The sequence below is a fragment of the Cryptotermes secundus genome, unplaced genomic scaffold, assembly GCF_002891405.2.
Source record: "Cryptotermes secundus unplaced genomic scaffold, Csec_1.0 scaffold873, whole genome shotgun sequence".
Classification (NCBI taxonomy): Eukaryota; Metazoa; Arthropoda; class Insecta; order Blattodea; family Kalotermitidae; genus Cryptotermes; species Cryptotermes secundus.
In genome coordinates, this window is record NW_019739229.1 from 675,821 (window position 1) to 701,644 (window position 25,824).

Below are 25,824 nucleotides of genomic sequence, written 5' to 3' on the forward strand. Positions count from 1 at the left end.
TCTACTGTTGAGACAACTTCTTTCCTGATCCGTTGGCTAGCAATGGATGTAGCCTTCCACAGGACTGTGTTTACCGAGTCGTTGCGTAGCATTGGATCTATATGTCAAAATATTATATATGAAACATTTTAACAGCTTCCCCCATTGCCGCCAGGTTCTCCCTCCTATTCCATTGCTCTGCAAGAGGCTCCAAATACTGTTAAGGTTCCTCGCGCCGAAGAGCGAAGTGAAGTGTGCGACAATAGAAATCGACTAATGCAGCTTTTGTGAAGCGTACAAATGGGAAACTACTTTCGCTATACGATGAAAGGGCTGTTTCCGTAAAAGCAGTACCCTTAAAGTCGGACAGGTAGGAAATAATGACATAGCTGGTTCCTGGCGACAAGTTTAAGTCAGAATCCCCGACAGTAAAGAATAACTTCTGGCAGGAAACTCTTGGAGCATGAAAATTGATTGTCCAGATATGATTCCGCCATCTATCAACAGTAGCAGGCAACAGAACGCTTGCGCAGTGCCACTGTTGCATGAATGACGAGTCATTTAATACAAGTCGAATTGTCTCCTTCCCGGGGTTCGGATGTTGCAATGCAACAACAAATTTAGCTGTGTAGAAGACCCTGAATAGAACAGGGAAACCAGAGATGCGAATGAGCTGGAGTTTACTCGACTTTCCACTGTTCTCCTGGCAGATGCTAAGCGGAAGTGGAAGCAAGATGGCGCGGCAAGTCATGTCCGTAATTTTCACGGCAGACTGGGATATCTTACGGAAATTATCAAGATGCAAGCGTGGTGCCCCTTGAAAAGGTGACGACTGCGGGGCCCGTAATTATCCACAGACAGTCTGAACTTTCAGCACCGTACTGTAGGACTCCATCAGTTCCTTGGACACGTCACTGAAGAGCACATTGATAGAGAACATTGCCAGCAAAGTTACGCAGCAATTCACAGTTGTGTTCCCATAATTCCGGAGAAACTGTTGTCCCCATGTTCACCAGATAGACCACCCCGCAATTTGAAAACATACCACATACATTGTTGCAGTGAGTGTCTCCCAACACAATTCCGTCATGCACATTTGGACGGAGAAACAGGCGGTGGTCAGCCATTCCGTCACGAAGAACATGTCATTCCAGATAGCAATGTTACAGTATGTTACTAGAAATGTTCGCAGTTCCATCTTCTTCCCTCCTAATGTTATCGGTATTTATTTATAAAGATTCTTGCTTAATGTTACCAATCTGCAGACACTTCAGAAAATGATATTCTTGTTCCTTATGCCCCAGGATTTAGGCAATAATTTGAGCAAAGTATTGTCATTGGTTTTGTTTGTAATCTTTGCAGGATCGAAATCAGGACTCACGTGTGTGTTGTTTCGTTGTTTATTTTGTATCAGTTTTAAGGGAGAAAATGTTACATCTGAAATTCAAATAACGCGAGTGCAATCAGAATATTTGACACAGTTCGTTTGGACTTGATGGCTTTTAATCTAGGCTAAGTTTCGTGTGCTATATGAACGAATATGAAATATTTATAGGCCTCTTTAACGGTCGTCTTTCGCTGTTTCTTTTCAAGAATATTGCTGAAAACACAAATCCCTCTTCTTGACCCCAAATTGACTGAAACAGAAAACTTCTGGCTAGTATTGCCGCGGTGTCCTTTTCGAATTTTGACAGGGGCACCTACATGAAGCACTATGGCACAAGCCGGTAGGTCGTAGGTTCGAATCCCGATGAGGTACTTAATCCTTCCAGCAGCAATATGGTCCTGGGATCGACTCAGCTACTAACATAAAATAAGTACCAAGAATCTTCCTGGGGATAAAAGGTAGCCGGCGCGTAAGGCTGATAACCTCACCGACATCTATGAGCCTATTTTCTATAAATTGTGTGAAGCTTCGAAGTCTCACAAACGTATGGGCCTCCACGGCCTGTTACAGGGATAGCTTTACGATTTTACCTTTTGCCTCAGTCCCTGCAGAGGGTTGGCTGTGTATTACCTTAAATTAGGTCATGAACGCTTCCTTTCGCATCCTTTCCCGTTCGTTTTTCGGTATCATCCAGTCACTCGATGCTGTCCTCTGAGTTGCTGAAAGCGTTCTGAATAAAAGGCGTGTGTGTGAAGTGAGGGAACTTGAACAGTAGACACCATATCAAGTCCCTATGCGGGCTCGGTCTTACCCTGCATCTTCAGATGTGGCCTCTTCTAATTGAGAATAATTCTGAAGGAAGAAATAAACGGAAGACAGAGAACAGTACTTACTGAAAGACTTCGTAATTTGTAATTTTACACCGCATAAATGAGTGTGATTGTGTCAAGGACGAACTTGTTATCGTGAAGCACGAATTGGGGAACTGCAAATTTATTTTAGTTACTTAAAAGATACATTTTTATGTTGGAATATTGCTTTCCCGATGTACTCACATTTATGAGAATTGCCTTCACCCGTTGTAAGATCCATATTAACTTTACATATCACCATCCATCAGATCAGTCTAATCCGTTTGCCTTTCATTACACATGGACTCACACACTGAACTATAAAGCAATTTCAAAATTTAGAAACAGTCAGAATGCCCCCTTCGGAGTCCAGTTTCTAGCCCATGAAAACACATGGAATGAGAATGGTGAACATGTTTATTTATTTGTTCTTTCTTTTCCTCGTCTATCTGTCTATTATTATTATTATTGGAGGGGGCGGGTTTCCCCTTGTACCGCGACTAATAGTCTATTGTACGTCCCACTTTGATATTCTACGAGTCGCCATACCCTACCGGTACTGGCGCGTGCTATCAGCCCCGTTCAGCCAACGAGGTCGACCCTCGGTACCCGATATTTCCCCCACCTACCAGAGGCATTGGAAACTACTTGGGCCGGAAACTTGCCTAATTTTGCTCAGAGGTCTCCTAGAGGCATGAGAATCTTTTACGTGCCGTAAAGCTACGACACGGGACCCGCGGCTTAAAGTCCCTCGCGGAGGACTTGTTCCCTGAATTTTTCCGCCCTTAAAAATTCCACGACCTCCGCCGGGTTTGAATCCGCGTACTATATTATCTATGTATCTTTAAAATATATCTATATCTTTGTCTTTCACAGAAATGAGCACCAGAAACGTTAGCAAATGGAGGGCTGATAATGAATATAATACACTAAAGAAGGCTAAAGACAGACAAAGAAATATTAAGGAATGCATGAAAAGCTATATTTGCATAAATACATATATTTTAATTGCAAAATAATATTCACACAAGTATGTCTGCTCCTATAACTTCCTCTCTGTCTGTCACTCCTCCCTTTCTCCGTTACAATCACAAGATTGCCGGACTGAATCCAACACAGCATTTTGCACACCAGGAGAACCCTCCCTGTAAGCGCTCAGATTTGCTTGCCCTGCAATCCCATTACGAAGTTGTGAAGACACCTTCTGACGTTTTACAATAGCATCAGGAGACTGAGACTGTGGCGCCACCCACTTCATGCCCTTGAGTCAATAACGTGGGTGGGGAAGTACTGCTCACTTTGTCGAAACGTCCTTCGTGTTAGTTCGCGCTTCGACTCACACGGAACGCAGTCAAGATGGGCGACACACCTTAATGAAACGCATCAAGTAATTAATTCTAGCAACAGAGAAAGACAAGGTTCTCATGGAAGAAGCTCTTGAAACAGGTTTCAGCCTAGATAGGATTTATATGACGTAATTATAATCCGTTTCTGAAGTGAAACACACATGGCACTTCGTTTCATTTTCCCTTATAGTAACAAGTGGCTGCAGTAAATACGGTGACTAATTAAATTCTCCTCACAATAATTTATATGAAATATAAATTATATTTAATTTGCTCTGAAGGGGGAGATTTACAGTGACTTAATGACAGGAAACAGAATTATGCAAAGACAGTACAGGCGTATAAAAACAGTAAAGGAACGGTCGAAGCTCATGAAATTGGCTTTCAGATATCAGTAACAGGAGTTCATATCCGAGATGAAAGTTGCAATGCAGAAGATGTTACAGGAAACTTACAAATTAATATTGTTACAGGAAAATCTAGAGAACATGCCCTACCAAGGAAAACACCGTAACCTGGATCTAGGGGATTTAAAAGCATGGGAAATCTTAATAGAGATGGCTAGACCAGGATGGAGTCATAGCGGGCCGGGTACTATTCGAAGAAAGATAGATTATACACCCAAAAAGGGCGGAGGGTGCTGAAGAAGTAGTTGTGAGTTTGCTGCCAAACAGCATTACATTAATTAGCAATGAGCCAGTTGTAAAGCCCCGTGCAATCCGAAGGAAAGATATGAAAACCTAATATGTAAATATGTTTGTCGATCGCAACTTTTTACTTTTAATAAATAACTTATTGAATTAAATTATCTGTAAATCATTTTGATTTTATTAAATAATTTCGTGCTACATGTTTCGGTCCTTTAGGACATTCCTTCCTCCGTGGCCTGCAGTACGCAAGCGAACTATACCTACAGAGCGACGGCCACTTGTCGGTGAAGTTAATGCCAAATAGTGTTAGGCCAGAATTTCCCCTCCTTTATGGAAGTCGAAGGTTCAGTTCCACTTTCGCAAAAGTCCGCCATCAGATTTATCCCGAGCTAAATAAATCCAGTGCCCCTTTTCCTACCCTCTTTCTCGAAGATAATTTTTTATTCTTTCGGTGAGGTCAGACTGAGTCCCCAGGTACTTAGCTCACAAATGAGCCCACTGTGCCCGCCCGAATGAAAGATGAGAGAGTGGAGCACTGGTAGACTGATAAATGGCAGAGGAAAACTGAATTGCTCGAAGATGAACCCCGCCACACTGCCAGATCGCCTCGCACATATCTCCTATAGCCTCCCTTAGGCATTAATCCAGGCCTCGAGGCCGAGAAACCAGCGGCTAAATTCATTAGTTGCGACAAGGATAAGATGAGTTTTAATATTATCCTCTCATCTATGTCTGTGTCTCAAACACGGCCTCTTATATATGTAATAATACTAATGCCGTCGTGAATGCAAGAATTTATTTGGTTGAAGATCTTTGTCTTTTCCTTCCTCTACACTACATGTTTCGGCGGTAACTGGCCATCATCAGATGTATTTTTCACTACGTAGCTGTCACATTGCACACAGTCCAAAATCTAAAACATCAGCCTGTCAGTTTTGTTTTAAAATCTCGCCAACACACGCTCGTCAATTTTATTTTAAGATTATAGTTTAAAATTAAAAATTCTAAAATTTAAAGTTTTAAATACCAGGGACACCCACTCTGTGTCTACATGTGCTGCAGCGGCTGTTTCTTGTTTCCAGCACCGTTCATGTATTGTTCTGTGCAAGCTCCCTCTGTGTGTCCCTGCTCGTCTTTAGTACTTTTGTATTAATCTACAACCAAATAAATTGTTGCATTCACGACGGCATTTGTATTATTACATATAGAAGTGTATAGTGCAACGGGATGCTTAAATATAATATGGCCTCTTATATTTATGCCCCATTTCTCATCTCCCGCCTACGCAGTTCGCGTTGCGCCCACCTCTGCGCCTTGTTTAATGAATGGATTTAAATCTCTTGCAGGTTTTGTAGTTACCGACTTTCTCAATATGCAGCTTCCCAAACTTATTTGTTCGTTCCTCATATCCAAATATTGCATTCAAAAATTTGTTCTTTGTCTTTTTTTTTATTGCTAGTGGGGTGGGACTAAGTCCCTTGTACTGCGGCTACTTCTGGCCTATTGTACCAGCCCCAGATGATGGGTTAGACTGATTATGGAGCAATTGGTGGAATGAAGATTGGCAGGGGAAACCAAAGTACTCGGAGAAAACCTGCCCCATCGCCACTTTGTCCACCACAAATCCCACTTGACCAGAACCTGGATCGAACCCGGGCCGCCGCGGTGGGAAGCCAGCGACTAACCGCTTGAGCTATGGCGCAGCCCTACAGTCATGTCTTCGAATCACGTAATGTTCTTTGTCTAAATTTGTTATTACTTGAAGTACGTATAAGGTTTTTGTACTAATTTCTTTATTTCCGCCCTCACAGATGCCTCAACCGTACACCTCCCCCCACACACAGTAAGCAGTTTGTCTTAATGTAGTCATGTCCTTGTTTGACCGGCTAAAGGCTGTAGTGAAGACTACATTGCTTGTTTGTACATGCGTTTTGCGTGTCATCATTGCAATATGCAAAGCACTCAGCGGAGAGTGATGGATGACGTCTCGCAGGCACTTGTTATGCGATATAGCCATTACCTCGTTTTCAATTTGTCTGCTTTAGAGGTTTCATGTTTATAGTCGAGCGTCATCCTATTTTCCCTCTCCGATCAGGGGCTACGGCACCCTTCGTCTTTGGCCTCCCAGTGTTTGTATACATGCAAATTAATCGGAATGCACTCATTACAATCATAAAAATCATCAAAAATTTCATCATTACTCTGATTTATTACGTCACTAATGCATTATCCAACTGCATTTTCTACGAAAATGAGTGAATGGTGAATTTATAGTTATATATAGCTAATGTGTTTTATTGTTCATATACAAGATATGTGTAAACGTTTACGTTCATCTATAAAGTACGTAAGATATTTTAACGTTAAAGATTTTAAGGCTTTATATGAAGAATTCTAAAGATTTTTAATAAGATTTACCTCCTGATGATGGTCTTGTAAAACCGAAATATTTCGGGGGCTCTGCTACAGAAATGTAGGCAATAAACAGGGTATGCTTGGGTGGTAACTTGCGCTTAATTTAATACCGAATGAACCTACTTGTTCAGTGACGGTCTTGCCCCATGCGGACTTTGGCTTGAACCTCACTGAAGGCTCAGATTTTATTAGAGCGTTAATTGTTAATATCACAAGCCTACATTAATGTGTTTAAGCAATAATTCCGCATTCAAAGAGCGGCAGAGCTTTCTATGTTTAAGCTCAAAACTAAGATAACGAACAAAACTCTGAGATTGGCAGAAAATTGCGCCACGTGTATGGTGACTTCACGCAGACACGATAAGCGCTGTCACACTGAAGGACAATCAATGGTAATATGCTGATTACCTATGCAGGGAACGAGACATCAGGCTACCGGCCCGCCCAACCCTGTTCGTGCGGGGACCGTGGTATTGATTCCCACCGTCATAGCTTCCGATGCTTCCCCACATCCTTACTTCCCTCAATTCCCGGAGAGGCTCGAATGTTCCCGAAGTTTTAATGCAAAGTTTCAAGTGAATGATATATGCCTGTCAAGTGGGACTCTGTCCTCCCTGACGTCACAGTTGTGCTGCTTCCTCAGTTACTTGCTGGCAATAAGTACGTTGCAGAATGAGGTATTTGGGGCCGAAATGTGAAGGATATGCATGATTGTGTACGTTTCTTCAGGGCTGTACGCCACGGAGACGTGAGCCTATGCAGAGCGTGGAATCTGCGGGCCTTAAGATCCGAGATCGTAGCACAAATGTAAGTGAAACACTTTCCCTTCCGCTGCTACAAACTGCATAAAGTGGGTTGCAGGATCATAATACCCGAAACATATTTTTCCAGCTCCCTTACCGAATGACAGGTCTCAGATCTCCCCTTCCTTACGTAAGGCTCTTGATCGTAAAGTGCACTGGACTGCAAAGATATGATTTTTATGCGTGGGTTGGGGTGAGACTGAGTCCACTTGGCACCCCGACCAGTAGTGGACCCATTGAACCACCTTAGATGATATGAAGTATGGATAGTCAGTGGAATGAGAATTGGCAGGGGAAACCGAAGTAAGCAGATGCTGCCTATTATAATCACACATAATATTATAATTTGTGTTATGTTATCATTTTTATGAAGTCCACATCAAACTATGCTAATATAGAAAACGACGTTTCTTGTAACCAGCGCTTCGGGTTCTTTTATCGCTGCCTTCACAAATATCCCGGTTTGTTCTTGAACTCTGACACGGATACGAACCCTTCATTAAAGACGTTCTCAGAAAATGCGATGGACAGTCAACTTTAGAAGAGTTTTATCTAAGTCTTGTTTTTTTGCATTAATCTCCAGAAATATAATGATAATTTTATATTTGAAAAAATGCCGTCTTCTGGAATATGTCGCAGTATGTTAACCGATGTTTCAGAGGAACGTATCGCCTCCATCTTCAGGGTATAAGAAATCCGCGAGCTAAAAACCAGCTTGAGCAGATGTCTGCTCTCATACGTGTATTTATTGATGGCTTTCTCGAAGACAAATGGACAATCATCTTGAAATATGAGTACTCAATACTGCTGAATTTTAAACTTTTCCTTCTCTCCTTCCACACTTCTATATACACATTTCCGCTCTGCATCAATAAATAACGCTGAACAACCATATAACTCTACCACCGGATATTGTTATCAACTAAGCCATGGCCCGGAGTGATCACAATAAGCGGTACCCATTGAATTCAGAGAAAACCTGCCCCAGTGTCACTTCGACTACCACAATTCATATATAACCTGACCTGGAGTCGAATCCGAGGCGCCGCAGTAGGAAGGTGGCACTAGCTGCCTGAGCCTTGGCACGACCTTAACAACTGCTTACTCACGCCTACTGTTAGTTTTGAAATATATTTTTAAATTTTGATGTAAACAGATTATTTCTTTAAGAAGTTAAGCGCAACATGTAGAGTCACTGGCTGCGGGCTTGCCAGTCAGTTTTTCATTTGTGGTAAGGGAATTAGTGTCATTGCTTATCAATAGCTCTGTCTTCGGGAGGAGAACTGAAAATAGCAAGCTATTTTGCAAGGTTTGCTGAGTTACATGACTACATGAAACATTAAGCAAAGATTTATGTAGACCTCAAGCTCAAATAACTCGCGGTAAATGACGGATGGCCCCATTTTCAGTTTTATATTACAAAGAATTTTAAAGCCTGCCGCCTTCTCTGTGTGCACCTGTAGAAAATGCACTGCATCCAGAATATTGGATTTGTTAACAGAGATTCTCCATTGATGTGCTAAAAGCCAGGTCGCTTTCATAGGACACTTAATTGTGCTCTTTTTAACTGCTTAGCTTACGTACACCTGTAGCTAGGCGTGAAGAGGTGAAATCCCTGTGGATACTGAATAAGTAGTGTGTCTGTATGGGCGACCAACGTCCGTTCCACATTCTTCTTGTGAAGCGAAGGAAAACCACGGAATATATACACGCGCATCTGGCATTAGTAAATTCCGGTATAGACTGTTTACATAGAGGTAGGATCTTCAGCAAGGTTTTCTGCTTCTATGTAGAAACTATTTTTATTTTTGTATTATTCTTAGTGGGGTGAGACTGAGTCCACTTGGTGCTGCGGCCACTACTGGCCTATTGTACGAACCATAGACGATGGTGATTGTGGAGCAATTAGTGGAATGAAGATTAACAAGGGAAACCTGCTCCAGCTCCTCTTTGTCCACCACAAATCCCAAATGAACAGACCCGGACTCGAGCCCGGACCGTCGTGGTGAGAAACCAGCGACTAACCGCCTGAGGTATGTCGTGGTCTATGAATGTGAGTAGAGTCGGTAGACAACGGAGTGAATACACCCACCCCTCAATCCCCCTCTTGCCAACCCTAACGCCACCAACCCACCAAGCCACAACATACACAACGCCCACACAGAAGCAATGCACATACATGTTTACGATAGTAAGTAATACTCATAATTATAACTTCATTGAACATCTAACCCATTAGCACACCATTTAAACCTCACTTAATAATATTAACTGTCATTTCATTTACCCTTTACAGGCAATATATTACGAGTCATACCCAAGATGATATATGGCATATAATACTAACACACCAAAACATCCCCAAAGTAATAGAGTCGATAAATACATAAGTAATTACAATAATATTTCATGGCCACTCATATAATACCAAATAACCCCCATAAAACGTTACGCATGATTAAGATCTGACAATTCGTGACGTTGGTATATTGCTACAAGTATTATGTTTTGTAGATTATCTTGTCTATAGACAAGACGATGGATAATGTCCAAAAATATAATACTTGTAGTTACAGATAATACTTTTTGTAGATTTAACAAAGCACAACCGCGGGCGAAATAACTTCCGCACTGCGAGACGCTTAACGTGGATTCACGTGACATTCCACACAACAACGGAACTTCGACGTTACACGAGGAATTTCACTTTATATTCCACAATTTTTAAATACAAATTCCTTGTATATTTCTAATATTTTGTCAATATTAATATATTGGAATTCTCACAATGTAACTTAAGGCTTATCTTTTATAATAAGGACGCGTTGCACCACAATATGAACTAGTATTGTAGCATCAAATAACCTTAGTCGTATTATATATAGATACTGCCTGATGATGGTCCCATGAGGATCGAAACATGTAGCGTTAAGAAATAAAATTGAATCTGAGTATTATTGAGTGATTGAAAAAAATATTTTTGTTTGGTTCACGGAGAACCATACCTCATCATGCGGAGTGAGTACATTCTAACCCCAAGAATTGTAGGTATACTTTTAAGTTTCCTAAGGAACGAAGTAATTTCAATATTTACTTTACCAAATATGAAGTATGAGAAATTATTGTAGTGGTAGATAAATCGAACATTATATTTTACTGATTTACACATCTCTAGCATCCCTAATTACCAAAACCTTTTCAGTATCCCTTAATGCTAAAAACTGGTTTCTGGAGTTCCATCATTCTCTCTGCGAGCGCGTACATGCGTGTATATTTGCATGGAAAAATGGATGCGTGTATGCCTCGGTAGTGCCTGAAAGGTTTGAGCGAATTTTATTCATGTTTTCTTTTTAAGTTATTGTCCACCATACGACGTTGTCAGTTGAATTCTATCTCGAAAAATAGAAGACATTCAGATAGTCTTCCAAAACAAAATGGCTGTCTTCTCAGAAAATGCTCTAACAGTTCTGAATAAGTTCCAAGTGATTTATGGAGATTGTCTTCTAAATCACACTACTCTAGCGGTATACTCGGCAAACTAACGGGGTGCTCTCTAAGAGGCCAAATGGTCACGCTCACGTCCTACGTGCAGGCTTTAATTGTACATATAACGAGCGACCAAGAGCGGTCTGAAATAATGGATTTCTTGTCCAAGGTAACGCAGTCAAGGTCAGCCTGGACAGGTAAATTTTTGTAGGTCCTCGCCAGCACAGTCTTTGTTTCGTGTCCCGCTGGGTTCGATGATCGTATTGTGGCAAGTAGGCATATTGCTGAGCAAAGACCTCGAAATGAGCAGCTATAAATTTCGGTCTCTCCGTCTCTTTTGCACCGACTGTTTCTTATCGGTTTGCTTTTGAAGGAGCTCAGTGGAGACTTACAGAAACAGAAGCATACGTGTGCACTGCAGGTTGCTGCGTATGAAGGCGCAGACGGAGGATGGTTCTGAGAAATGTGGGGTTCCCATGACGGCGACTAAAACTTTACTGACTGCTTCTAGTTTGGTAGATGTGTACCGACGTTTTGGAGGAACGTGCTGCGAATAAACTGAATATTCCTTACTTCACGAATGTCGTTATCCTGCCGAAGAACTGCTTCATGCCTGCCTTGTGAATTACGCAGTGTTTGTGAGCGCTCTTTAGCAACATCTGCTGCTCCCTGCTTGGGCTTCGTTCCTTGTCTTCAGTTTCCACTTTTGATCTGGAAAGGGTAGAGACAGAATCGAACAGTGTTCACTTTGTAGGAAATGAAACCTCGTCAGCTGCATCTGATGTACATGTAAGATTTTATTATAGTTGAATTTGTTTTGGGTACCTCCTCTGTGGTCTAGTTGTCAGAGTTCCTGGCTAAAGTCCCAGAGGTCCTGGGTTCGATTCCTAACGCTATCAGATTTTCTGAGATGTAGTGGGTCTGGAAAGGGTTCCACTCAGCCCAGTGAGGATAATTCAGGAGCCATTACAAGGAAATAGCGGCTCCGGTCTATAAAACCGAGATTTACGGGGATCCATTGCTCTGACAACGTAACACCCTCTATCCGCTAAAGCTGGCACTAACTTCGCTGATAATCGGCGGTCGCTCGGTCGTTATAGTTTGCTTACGGACTAAGACCACGAAGTTTTATTTGTTTTGTTTCTTAATTTGTTTTGGGGGAAACACGGAATTCTTCGTGCTGTATATACTGGTAATATGTAGAAGCAAACAAGTTGTCCCTTTGCTTAATTAAGCAATAAGCTATGACTGTACGTATGGGGAGTGGAGATATACCTTCACACCCAAAATGCCTCCTCGCAGCCCTCTGATACGAGGATGGATGAAACGGAGAACCAGAAGCCGAGAGAGCGGTTATGACAGAAGTTCTTACCTGTGCCGAGAACTGAACCTCTGTTCTTCGGTCTCCCTTCCTTTATCCGAGTCACACTACACTGGCCGAACTCCTGTTACTCGGAAACTGTAAGTCGGAAGAAATGCACAGGGTGCGACATAAAGGCGCTTGAAGCGGCGTCTACATTTTCATTCCGAACCGTAGTTGCTCAGCCGGAAGAAGATATACCGGCGGGAGCAGAGAATGGAGTTTACGATTCCGTTTTGTCGGACGTCTGTATTTAGAACGTTTTGTGTCGTTGGTTATTACACGATGTCTAATGTTCCGTACACAGTCAGCTGCAACGATTTACCGAACTGAACAAACCCTTGTCAGGAAACAAGTGAAGCAGTTTGATACTGAGATCTCTTTATGCTGTTGCAGTGTCGTAGTGTTTCTCAAACTGTGTTCCGGGGGACCCTAATGCTCCGCGATGTATTCTCGAACGAGCCGAGAGAAAATGCTACATTGCACAGTAAATTACGGCGCTTTGCTGTCACGAAAATGCAGTTAAATTTATACATTCCTGTATCACTTTCTATTAAGTCACACTATGCCGACGTAAAAGAAACTCCGTGGTTTTTAGTCCGCAAGCGACTTATACCGACCGAGCCACCGCCTCTTTTCGGCGAAGTTAGTGTCAACTTTAGTGGATAGAGGGTGTCGCAGCGTCAGCGCAACTGATCCCCAAGGCCTTTAATTTAGGTTTTTTAGACCGAAGCCGCTATTTCCTTGAAATAGATCCTCAATTATCCTCACGAGGCTGAGTGGACCCCATTCTAGACCCACTACGTCACAGAAAATCTGGTAGCGCCGGGAATCGAACCCGGACCTCTGGATCTCTAGCCAAAGACTCTGACCACTAGACCACAGAGACGGTCACTATACCGACGTAGGGAACTATAAATATCAGTCGCCGTGTGCAATGTAATGTTTATTGCAAACATAAAATATGCTTACTGACTGATACTTCATTTCTCTAGACCGTTATAATGTTGATTACCAACATAACAGTGTGAGTCGGACGGTTTGGCGTTTCAGGACATGAGGCGTTAGTTTGGTGACAGTTGCTGAAATTACTGAGGGACAAATGTTCTCAGTTCGCACCCAGTTTTAGTAAAATAATGAGTGGGAGAATAGCGTTGTTGAGTATTTATTAATTCTCGTAAATTCAGTGTATCAGTGAGTGTGCAACATGCTGTTCCCTTAAACCCCTCTCATGAATATCTAACTTAGAACAGAAAGATTGTACCCGAAACTAAATAGAAATCGATGCCACTTTCGCGGTAACAAGAAATCGTATTGAACTACAAGTGGTTCACGTGACATTAGATTCGAAGTCCAAGTTGCGTGACTCGTGTGAAATCAAAATTGCCTGAACTAAATTTAGAAACCAGAGACCCTAATGCATCGTTTGCTACTTATGGGTGTCTTCCTGTCTGATCGAGTGTGTTCACATGTTGCTTTCTATTCCTAACCTTATGCTGTTTCACAAATTCGTCCCACTTTCCCAGGTCTTCCTTATTTCCATTTTCTTTTCTTTTATACAGCATAATTTGTTTCAGTATCTTTGCACTAATCTCCGCGGTGGCGTAGTTAGTTGAGGCACTATGCTAAAAGCCGGAAGATCGCGGGATCGAATCTCGATGAGGTGGACTTTTTCAATTGACCTAATCCTTCTAGCCGCACTATGGCCCTGGGGTCGACTGAGCCTCTAACAGAAATGTGTACCAGGAATATTCCTGGGGGCGTAAAGCGCGGCCGGCGCGAAGGCTGACAACCTCACAGCCATCTGTGAGCCGATTGTCTAGATAATGTGGAAACCTCAACATCTCACAACCCCATGGGCCTCCACGGTCTGTTACAGGGATACAATTACTTACTTTGTATCATTTCATCAGTCATTACATATTTATCCAATTGTGTCTACGTTCATTTTAAGTTTATTTTATTTATACTAATTTGAATTTGAGTTCGCTCCCAGTATCACTGCTTAAATATGGTCCAGTCTACTGGAGTATTTGAATTTCCCAAAGACTCTTACGATTACTGATTTTGATCTTTGTATGGGTGTGTCTGTTTAATTGCACGATGTTCACTCCCGTGTAACAAAGTTGGTAATAATATTATAAAAAAGTAAAGCTATCCCTGTAACAGGCCATGGAGGCCCATAGGGTTGTGAGACGTTTGGGGTCTCACATTTTCTAGACAATAGGCTCAAAGATGGCGGTGAGGTTGTCAGCCTTACGCGCCGGCCGCGCTTTACTCCCCAGGAAAATTATTTAATGAATTCCTGGTATTCATTTCTGTTAGAAGCTGAGCCGACCCCAGGGCCATAGTACGGCTGGAAGGATTAGGTCAATTGAAAAAGAAATCCAGTAACCTCATCGGGACTTGAACCGGCGACCTTCCGGCTTGTAGCATAGTGCCTCAACCAGCTACGCTACCGCGTGCCTCCTGGTAATAATGTTGCTTTACAAAATTTCAAATGTATTATATAAGTTGGGTTTGAACTTCTCAGAACTCTGGCTAAGAGGAATACGCTCTTCTCACACGTAACAACGTGCAATCCGACATATCGGCGGGACATGCTCCCCCCCCCCTCTTCAGGGCAGAGGCGTAAGCGGAGGAGTGGGGAAGCAACTTTTATACGAGTTTTGTCGAGGTCATAACACGGGAAAATGAAGCGACTGGAATCTGATGATGTAACAGAGAAGTGCACCCGTAAAGGGCAGAAGAAAACGCCGTGAAATGGATTAAACCCTGTCTAGTAGATAGGCAGATATGTTGATCTGTTGAGTCGGCTGCTGTTTAAGGGCATGTCGCCTGCAGAGGATATTGAAATGAAAAGGGAGTAATATGTACCATGAAGTGATAGGAATGGAGAATGAATATAATATGGCATGTTTTAAAGAGTGTACTAAATTCGCTTGAAATTACTGGAGATAGGAACGAACACATCTGTTAGGACAACCGGCTTTTCTTACGGGATCCGTTACTTGTCGAAGGCCAAATGAACAGTTAATCGCACGATGGACTCACGATGAATGTTCCGGCGTCTGCTGGAAGGCCCTCAGACCGCAGATGGACTTCCTACAGAATCCCATCTTGTGGCAACTGCGGAAGGCAGTTCTGTTTAGTTTGTCGTGGGGTTAGTGCTACCTCTCTCAGTTTAGTGGAGACGCAATGGGCATCAAAGGGACTGCATTGTAGGTTCTCTGCTACGTGTTAAAGTGACCACTCTTACGGGATAATGCGATATAAGCAGACAATCATGCTGTCTCTCTTGGGCTAAGCAGTGGGTTCTGAGGATTCAGGAAGGGGAGTAGGACACTTGTTCCTATAAGTTGTGCCAAATAGTAACAGGCACGTCCACTTCAGGACTTGGTGATTCAGACAAATCTTTTTAACATTGTACTTTAGAGACTATAGGGTCAGACCCCCGTCCAAGGAGTCCTACCGAATGTAAATAGGATTATGGAACTGAAAAAGTTGCCAAGGTTCAACAGAGGACTCTGGAGCCATAGATAGGTAGGTTAGGTAGGTAGGTAGGTAGTTGGGTGGTTGAGTGGGTAGGTGGGTGAATGGACGGGGAGACGGACAGATAGATATACAGGCAGAGAGGTATGTGGGTAGGTAGGTAGGAAGATAGGTAGATAGAGTGTCAGTCCATTAGAAGATAGTGAATATTTCCAAATTACGTGTAAAGAAAGAGTCGTGGTTTGTTTTGAAGCTGGGCACCAGTGTTGCCCTTGGGCGATTGAGAAATCTCATTGAAGATACAGTCGGCATCCCAACCGAGATTATTCAAATTGGGTAAATAAGCGAGAAACGTGAGCACAAACGCTTGGTTTCTTGGAACAGCACGTAGTGTATAATTCCGCGCGTTGTCGCTCAGACGTACATGACAGCGATGTGGACTGATGGTACGTGGCACGATGATCTCTTGAGGGGTTGTCCGCGTCATACGACCTCCAGAATGCTTCTGTGATACACAGGATATTGTGACATGACGCCTGAAAGCTGGAATATTGGAGCCAGAATAGACGTTTATTGTTAGGCAAAGACTCTGTAAACAGGTTCCCGCGCCAACGAATATGTAAGCAACAATCGAAGTATTTTTTGGGCTATAACGATGGAAACTGTGTTTTCTGTTGGATCTGACCCGAGATTATATAATGAAGATACAAGACCGGCTGAATTAGAATTGAGTGAGTCTTTGAGGTGCTACTCGAAGATTATTGAGAAAAGATGACGAGTCCATTTGAACACTGCATGTGTGCTGTAGTTACAGTGAGACTATTATAAATCCGTTGCCAGAATATGACTAGTGAAGATTGAGAAGGCTTAGCGTGTCCTCGTGGTTTGCAGTGCTGAACTCAGCTCTTTTACTTGTAGTTCCAAGGGGTGCGTATAAATGGTCAATATATCTAATTCTTCAGTCCGTACTACTTCTGTATTCACATACCAGCGCTCAGCTGGTGCAATGAATGTGCTGAAACTGGAGGAGACGTATAAGAGAACATTTTGGGGGGTTTTATTTTGAGAGCCAAAACTTGTAAAAGTGTATGAAGTTACAGTTGTTTGTATTTGGGCTGTACGAACGTGCGTTTATGTCAGTGTCTTAAGGCGCGTCCACATTACTCGTGCTCATGCTCGTGCTCGCCAGGCTTGTGCTCGTCGGGAGACTCGTCTGGCTTTTACTTGTGCTCGTAAATCTTCGTCCACACTACTTCAGTTGTTCGCCAGGCTTCGGCGCGTGAGGATCCGTATATTTACTCGTAGTGTGTATAGGCTGTAGTCGTATTTTAATTTATTGGCTATAGTTTTTAAATTAAAATTTTAATTTGCTTGTCTCGTGACTTGTCATATCGTCCACATTACTCGCGAGCATAGCGAGTCACACGAGCACAAGCACGAGTAATGTGGACGCGCCTTTATCCTGTACGGTGTCAGAAGACAGAATGCTGGTTAAAAATTATTTGTAAGGAAGCGGTCGTGGTCTGATGTAAGATATCGTCGCGGTGCTTGACAACAGGGAGTTAAGGAAACAAGGAAACACCGCAGTAACATTAGTCAGTACCCCGTCTCAGTATAGAACCCAGTCCCTTACGAATAGCAGTCTCTGCAGTCCCATTAGAAGAGCCTGGTAGTTATAGAGCTTCGGTGAGAAATCCTTTTGGAAAGCAATCGCTTCAATTTTATTTTTCTTGCGGTGGGTTGAAATTGAGTAGCTTGCCACTTCCCCAGCGATTGGGCTCCTTGTACCAATCCCGAAAGATAGACAAGAGAATGGGGCATTTGAGTAACGATAATTGATGAGGGAAACGCAAAGCACACGGAGACAAATCTTCCCCCTGCCACTTTGTCTAACACAGATCTCACATGGACTATTCTTCGATTGAACCCGAGCCTCCGTGGTCTGAAGCAGGCTACATCCCCCTAAGCTATGGCACTGCCTTGCCCCCACTTAGAAGACCAAAGATGTTGCGAGAGGATTATGTTAAAACGGATGATAAATAAATGGGAATTAGTAAAATGGGTTAGAATCTATTGGTCTGGTATCGAAATCAGAGTTAGGATGTTAGTAGATTTGAAAGTATGGGCTGTGCATTCAGAATGATTTATATCGGCGCTTAATGACGAAAAAATCAAGTATATATTGTGACATAACGACTGAAAGCCAGAATAGTGGAATAAATGGGCACGGCCATTACTAGGCAACGGCCTGCAAACAAATTTCCTCCGCAACTAAAGCACGCTTCCAAGGCAACATATGCGCAGGCAGCAATATAAGAACTATTGGAAGAAAAGAGGTTTACGCCTGGCGGCAGTGAAGTTTACGACCGTTCATGTTACTAAACTGCCGTTGTAGCGTAAGATATGTAAGGTAGATATTATCCGTTATGCAAAGCGTGGACTGATAAATTACTAGTATACAGTGCACAAGGAAAAATTATTAATAACGCGCTATAAGTGCGATACGTACAGTTGACGAAAGGCCAAGCGTATTCATAAGAGACAAACCCAGTCTCTCGTCATGTTACATAAGGACTATGGCCACAAGGATTCAGTTCCAGAAAAGAAATCTATGGTAGTGAGTCTCGAGGGCTTAGCACCAATACAAAATAATTGGCGGTAAACCATTAGTTGCAAATTAATTTTGACTTTGGCTTCGTCATATCAAGCCAGTTAATGATCAATTGTGAGATAGTAGCCAGCCGACAAGAACGTAAGTACGGAAGCAGTGACCACTGTCGAGGTCCATTGCCAGGCAACGCCTAGTGAAGACTTTGTGTGTGATATAGTGAATTATAGAATTTACAGATCAGCGATAGCATTATAATTATTTGTATTTACGAATTTTAAGGGCCCAGTAAATCAAATTATTCGCCGAAAACCCGTGTCTAGTCACTAAGAATCTTGAAAGTATTATTGGACTGATATTTCGATGGATATTGATTTGTTAAGAAGGATACAGTTTCATAGATAGGAACCCAGTGCCAACATCGATTGATATGTTCGATTTGGGTTCAGGGCTGTGACTATATAGAGCATTATCTTCTGGGATTTTTTATTTAATTTATGGCATATTTACAATCTACTCTCGAAAATATGGAGTAAGGCCGCGTCATAGCTCAAGCGGTTAGTCGCTGGCTTCCCACCGCGGCGGCCCGGGTTCGATCCCGAGTCTGGACAAGTGGGATTTGTGGTGGACAAAGTTGCGCTTGGGCAGGTTTTCTCCGAGTACTTCGGTTTCCCCTGCCAATCTTCATTCCACCAATTACTCCACAATCACACTCACCTATTATCTGGGGCTGGTACAATAGGCCAGAATTGGCCGCAGTACAAGGGACTTAGTCCCACCCCACTTACTTACTTACTTACTCATGGAGCTGAGCCCTTCTGGAGGAACCGCAAATTCTGCAGATACTCAAGAAAAACCCAGCATTTTATGGAAGCCGAAGGTTCATTACCGTGTTCACAAGAGCCCTCCTCTGGTCCTTATCCTAAGCCAGATCAATCTAATCCATACCATCCCATTCTATCTCTCTAAGATCCATTTTAATATTATCCACACACCTACGCGTTGGTCTTCCGAGTGGTATCTTTCCTTCTGGCTATCCCACCAATATCCTATACGCATTCCTCATCTCCCCCATTCGTGCTACATGCCCTGCCCACCTCATCCTCCTTGACTTGGTCTTTCTAATTGTATTTTGAAAAGAGTACAAGTTATGAAACTCCTCATTATGCAGTTTTCTCCAACCTCCTGTCACTTCCTCTCTCTTCGGTCCAGATATTCTCCTCAACACCATGTTCTCAAACACCCTCAGTCTATGTTCCTCCTTCCCACCCCACCAGCAATAAAAAATAATATGGAGTAATAAGGAAATTTGTTCTAAGTAGGTGTCTTGAGTAGGGAAGTCATCCACTGTCAGGCCCTGTAGAGGAATGGTGATGGTTTTAATCTTCGTCATCTGCGGGTTGTGGTAGGTCAGACGGCCCCTGTCCCCTCAATCTTCTTCTTACATTTGGTGGGTTGCTGATTTCTGCAACTTGTCTGTTATTGTGTCCGAGTGTGCTTTGATGGTAGAGTGTTGACAGTCTATGTATTTCTTCTATAACAAATGGGAGATGCAGATCATTGTGGATAGCAAATTTGGAGACATACCAAGGTGCGTTTGTTACTGAGAGCAAGATTTTGGATTGAAATCTTTGAATTATAATAATGTATTTATATTCTCTGGTTGTTCAATGAAAAACTGGCAATTTTTCCTCCTTATTACCAATTGCAAAATGTCTTTTATGACGAAGAAGATTTTTTAAGAATTTGTATTAATTGTACCAATTTCCCCTTAAATTATGCACTGCTACGGAAAATATTAAGTGGGGTATCGAAGTTTATGCATTCCTATGCTGTAACGCAGTGACATTGAATTGATTATAGTCGCCATTTACGAATACCCTAAACCCTTTAGCGTTATAATTTAACACACGTTCATAGGGCCCACTTATTCAGTGAATGACAAATATTTTAAAACGTGATAGAAATCTTTATTGTAAACCATAACACGTGAAATTTGCTTATAACTGAGGTTGGCGAGGCGTTCCCCCCAGAGCGGATACAGTTACGAACGAATTTCATAAAATAGACCTTTAGGTGAAATTTTTACCGTGAGGTGTATTTCATTTGCGAGTATGTGCTTGTCCATGCATATAGACAGTTCTGGGAGCTAGCAATGGCCGGCGATGTTTTGAGCCGTAAATAAAACTGAAACTAGAAATTAAAGTGCTGTATTGTTTCCATATAGAATAGACCATACAGGTGCAGTCATGAAATCACAAAGCCATCATTCTCTTGCTCATAATTCCCTCCTGAATTTGTCTGTAAGCCTGAATGGTTGCCTCTGATTTCGGTTTTATACAGAAAATCATCGACAGTACGGCGAGAGGCGAATTGTCGATCTTTACACGCTACGCACGAGATATCTCGCTCAGACGTGTTGGCATCTAGTTTTGAGAAAATTTATGGAAGACATCTCACTAACTCTTAAAGAGTTAATAGGCATATCCCACTGTTTCTCATCAGTTAAATCTAAATTTCACTGTTATTTCAGCAATAGAAATTATACGTCATCATGGAGATGGGGATGTACACATAACGTACTCTTGTATCAGAAGGAAACTTCCTGTACAAGAACAAGAAGTTTGTACTCTTTGCCGGAGTACATTAGCTTCCATATCCATTCTCTGCACCTTCGCAGTCTGAATGTTGCTAGCTCTTCCGAAAATCTTTGCAGAAATAGCCATAATATTTGGTTCATCTGTGGTTTCACTTGATGTTCTGTCTAAATTTGTTACTATGGTTACTGGAGTTTTGAATTGATGTTAGTGTCGTTACTACAAGACAAGTTCTTGCGTCCGCCATTTTACCGATTGTACGGAATGAAATTGCAAGTTTGCACTGACCTCCGTTCGTAGCTCATTACGAAAATTGATATTAATCCGTTGTGGAATGAAAACTTTCTTACAGACAGATATACAAACAGATATAAAAGTAAAGCTGTCCCTGTGTTTATATATTGGGGATTGGAAGTATAACTCCACCTGTCTTTACCTGGACACTACATGGCGGTGAGTGGTCAGTTTCACGCCTCTGTCGTTTTAACTTCTGGGAAAGATCCTCCGCATCCATTGGATAAGAGGCAAGGTGGACCTCAGAGGCTAGGTGGACCTCAGGGGCTAGGTGGACCTTAGGGGCTAGGTGGAACTCAGGGGCTAGGTGGACCTCAGGGGCTAGGTGGAACTCAGGGGCTAGGTGGACCTCAGGGGCTAGGTGGACCTCAGAGGCTAGGTGAACCTCAGGAGCGGTCTGGATGTTGTGGAGAAGAGAAAATCTTACAATACCGAGAATCGAAATCGGGTCATCCAGCCCAAAGCGCTTCTCTATACTGACTGAGCTGTCCCGAGTCCTTACACACAGACATGATTTCCCGTAGTTACATTCTTCGGGCGTTGTGCAGTGGAGAACAATAAAAACCTACATGGTAGTCGTAGGCTTGGTTTGGAGCTTCTATGTTGACAGCAGACCGTTCTGCAACGATCCCAGACTGAGTGTTGCCGTTTGTGTTCAGCGGCTCACAGCTTGTGGTACTTAATAATAGGAACTCGTTGGTAGCCTGAAGAGTCGGTTTCCTGCAAGTGTCGCCGTATCTTGAAATAACGAAGATAATCAAGACATCACAGACGCTTTCCCAAGTGGTTTCAGTGAAGTTGATGCAATTTATTGAAAACACTATGCACATTTTCCGACTGTTATATGTTGGGGTATGTAGAACCATTCGTAAGAAAAAACAACGAAATAAACGACTATACAACAGCAGTTGCTAGGTAATGGCTCCGTCAACAAACCCAAACGCAACAGTTCCACGGCAACAATTTCAGTGCAACAGAGGAACGGTCTTTCCTACGTTGTGCGAGCCGAAGTGTTATAAGCAAGACAAGTGGACAGTTCACGCCAAGGGATAAAGAAGCAGGGGTGCCACAAGTTTCCCTTCTTTCTCCAACATTGTACAGTGTATATAAATGCTATGCCTCCAGTGCCTATGTCTCTTTGCTGATGACACTGCTATGCAGAGTGTCCCAGAAGAAAAGGCCAGTACTCTGGAAGGACACAGTACGGGCAATTATAAGTAATATACATATGTATATGTACGTGTGTCATATTCCAAACGATTTCCGATGCAGAACTATTTCATGCAGTCGCCCTCATAAAGGAATGTCAAGATGTACTCAGACGAGCAACAGGCCATGTCCTCACACGAATTGCAAAGTGCATTGATATTGACGGTGTATATTTTCGAAAATGTATTGTGCTAGGTAAAATGCACCAGCTTTCTCACTTGAGCAATACTTACTAGTATTCGAAACAGGGCGTAATAATTTTCTTATGAATAATTTTGAAATTTTACGATGAAATAGTTCTCCATTGGAAACGGTACGGAATAGGACACACACACACACACACACACATATATATATTTTTTTTTTTTGCATAGAATGACCGATATTATCATCTTTCAGAATGTTGACCTCTTCTCTTGAGACATTCTGTATGTGCGACATACCGCAGAGAGCGTTATGTTCTCATAAACATGTAGCGAGTAATTCTCAGTGTTATTGAGACCTAGCATGAGCGCTGGAACATAAAAATCAATGAAGATAAGACTCCGGCCATCTGCTTTTCCCATAGACTGAGGCCCCCTAAGCATTTCTACTTTTTGTTTCGTAAATACTTTTCATGGGAAATATACTTTCTCGTGGATTTCTTCAACTGTTAATATTTGGAAGCGAAGACTTTTTATAACAAACCTAGAAATTTACTGGAGTGTCAATGCATAGGCTCGTTGTCAGATGGTTCTGAAAAAGACGAGTCCGATTCGTGGAGCCATTTCTGCTAATTGCATGTTCATCTGAAGGCTGCCACGCAAACTGAAAAAAAGAAAGACCTGAACTTTCTCGGGGGCACTTAGATACACACATTGTATGATTTTTGAGAGAGGAAGCTAAGATTTGAAATAATTTGCGCATGTTTTACACGGAAATTGAATTATCTGCGACACCTGGATGCCACACTCGGTCAAGAAGCGTTGATATAACAAGGTACACGTCTGTAACTGTTCCTTAAGATACAGAGCTCTCAGATATTTTTGGTCCATATTATTTCTTGATGAATTGCGGAATAGCGCCGACTAAATATAATTGCTAATTAGCGTCCATTGTTTATCTTCCGTCAAAATTGCAACACTCTTACATTCTACACTTCAACATTACATGTTTCGGCCTCAAAGGGCCATCTTCAGGTGTTTTTATGTTACAGATATTTTACTAAAACTGTGTTAAAACTGCTACACTGTTTTAATTCGTGTTAAAATCAATCTTCGTAAGTAAAACGAAATAAAATCCTTTAAAAGTTTTAACACAGTTTTAGTAAAATATCTGTAACATAAAAACACCTGAAGATGGCCGTTTGAGGCCGAAATATGTAGTGTTGAAGTGTAGAATGTAAAAGTGTTGTAATTTTGACGGAAGATAAACAATAGACGCTAATTTGAACAATTGCAACGGGATGCTGAAATACAGAATCATCATTGCTATGACTGAAATACTTGCAGTGATTCTGAATATGACTGCAGTGTGTTAAGTGGAAGTCTTTTAAGAAGTTTGCTGAGTTTGTAAGGGGCTGATCGGATGGCAGGTTTAGCATAGTAATGGTATGTTACCGATTTTTGAAATATGATTTTGACCGTCCTCGAAACGATAAGAAAACAAGCTACATTAAGGCATGTCTGGTATACCTGTATGTATTGAATGTAGATTCTGACATACGTTGTTTCTTGATGTTTATGACAAACTGTGCTGTCTTATTTTGAAATCCTTATTGGTTTTGATTATGTCACTGCAACTTATGAAGTGGGTAGAGGAATTCACAAAATACTGGACTCTAGCTCAGGGAGTACAGGATATGTGTTTGTTTTGCAGGTATGTGCAAACCGCCTTGTCATGACACCAGATCTCCCTGTCGGAGTTTCAGCGCACGTGTCATCAGGTATTTAACTGGAGAGCTTCTCTTAAACTTTTGACTCATCTTCATTGGTATTCTCCAGAAGGGCGTTATGACCTCCGGGGTGCTTCTGGGGAGAGCAGTAAGGTAATTATCACATTGTTGATATAATATATCCACCAAAATTAAAATTTTGGAGCTCTGAAGCTGGCGTTTGTGACGTTTGCCTACAGCTTTTTTTTTTTTTTTGTATAAAGCAGAAGTTTAATTCAGTGACAAGAAATTGAGGGGCTGGATTTAGTTATGAAGTTGTTATGAGAAGTTGTGCACACGGAGATGTTCTGATGCAAAGAGCCTTCAGGCTGTTGGTGCATGGAAACTGCACTTATCTTCCAGATAACATTTATTTTATTTTCTTATTCAATATTCCGTTGGTGCCATTTTAGAATAACTCCTCTGTGAGGAAACTTTTTATTGACTCGTATTTGGCAGTTCTGTAGATATTACTAACTGCAGAAATCTTTAATTGACTTCCAAATTAGTTTCACAGATGTCAGTAAAATGAGGCAGAACTTGACAGATTATTGAGCTTCCCTAGAGACACCATTAACATGGCCAGATGTTAGTGAGATGATGAGGGGGCATACCACATACAAATCAAATTCTCTTTTCCTTTTCACTGCACTGAGAATCGTTGCGAAGAGAAAAACACTACAAATGGAGCACTAAACACAACTGCAGTGAAACTTAACATGACGTTCTCGCTCTGTAAATAAAATATTGTTACCAAATCCAAAGTTGTGAAAACCGGAAAGTGTTATTCAAGACAAGACAGCAGAATCATTTGAGGAAAGATAGGCCTAAAAGATTGTTGTTATGCCAATATTGATGAAGATCAGAACAAATAAATTAAATATAAACAACAAACGAGGTTCGTAACACAGTCCCTTATATTTACAGGTGTAAACACCGGTTGTTTTGTACTTTCTTCTTGCTCACATAACCATCAAATGACACGGGCCTCAGGCTAGTAAGAAATACACAATAATCACAAAAACGCGAATATTTTACGTAAAGTCAAGGGGGGAACGTATCGAGAGCCTGAAATGAACTGAGGAATCACGTAGAGGTGAACGCTACTGATGAAACCGGAAACGAAATTTGTAGTTCACCAACGGGAGACCATTGCTTACCTACAGAGCCAAAGTGGTTGCTTTGGCCATGCAGTCAAACAGAATGCTGCTAGTCTGAAGGCACTAATGAACTAGAGCCTCGTGATTAGAAGACACGTATGTCTTTTTTTCCTTGGAACTACAGACCCAGTGGGTCTAGGCCTACCTCCACGAACTTCTCCGTTCACTTCGGTTTTTCTAGATCTTACACATTCGGTAGGACTTATTGGGCGGGTGATCATTTCGTCGCGACGCCTCTACCTGTACACAAACACAGAAAAACGCGCACACAAACT

General features: G+C 42.0%; 1 protein-coding gene across 4 annotated transcripts in view; it reads left to right on the forward strand.

The window, feature by feature from the left end:
* LOC111871803 (peroxidasin) overlaps positions 1 to 25,824 on the forward strand; it is a 735,056-nt gene that overhangs the window by 260,815 nt on the left and 448,417 nt on the right. For 3 of the 4 annotated variants that reach the window (XM_023865159.2, XM_023865160.2, XM_033754415.1), the window contains exon 3: positions 24,335 to 24,503. The exons of the other annotated variant lie outside the window; for it this stretch is intronic. In XM_023865159.2, the coding sequence (XP_023720927.1) occupies positions 24,469 to 24,503 (35 nt within the window). In that variant the 5' untranslated portion in view covers positions 24,335 to 24,468. The remainder of the gene's footprint in view (positions 1 to 24,334; positions 24,504 to 25,824) is intronic. 4 annotated transcript variants of the gene reach the window in all.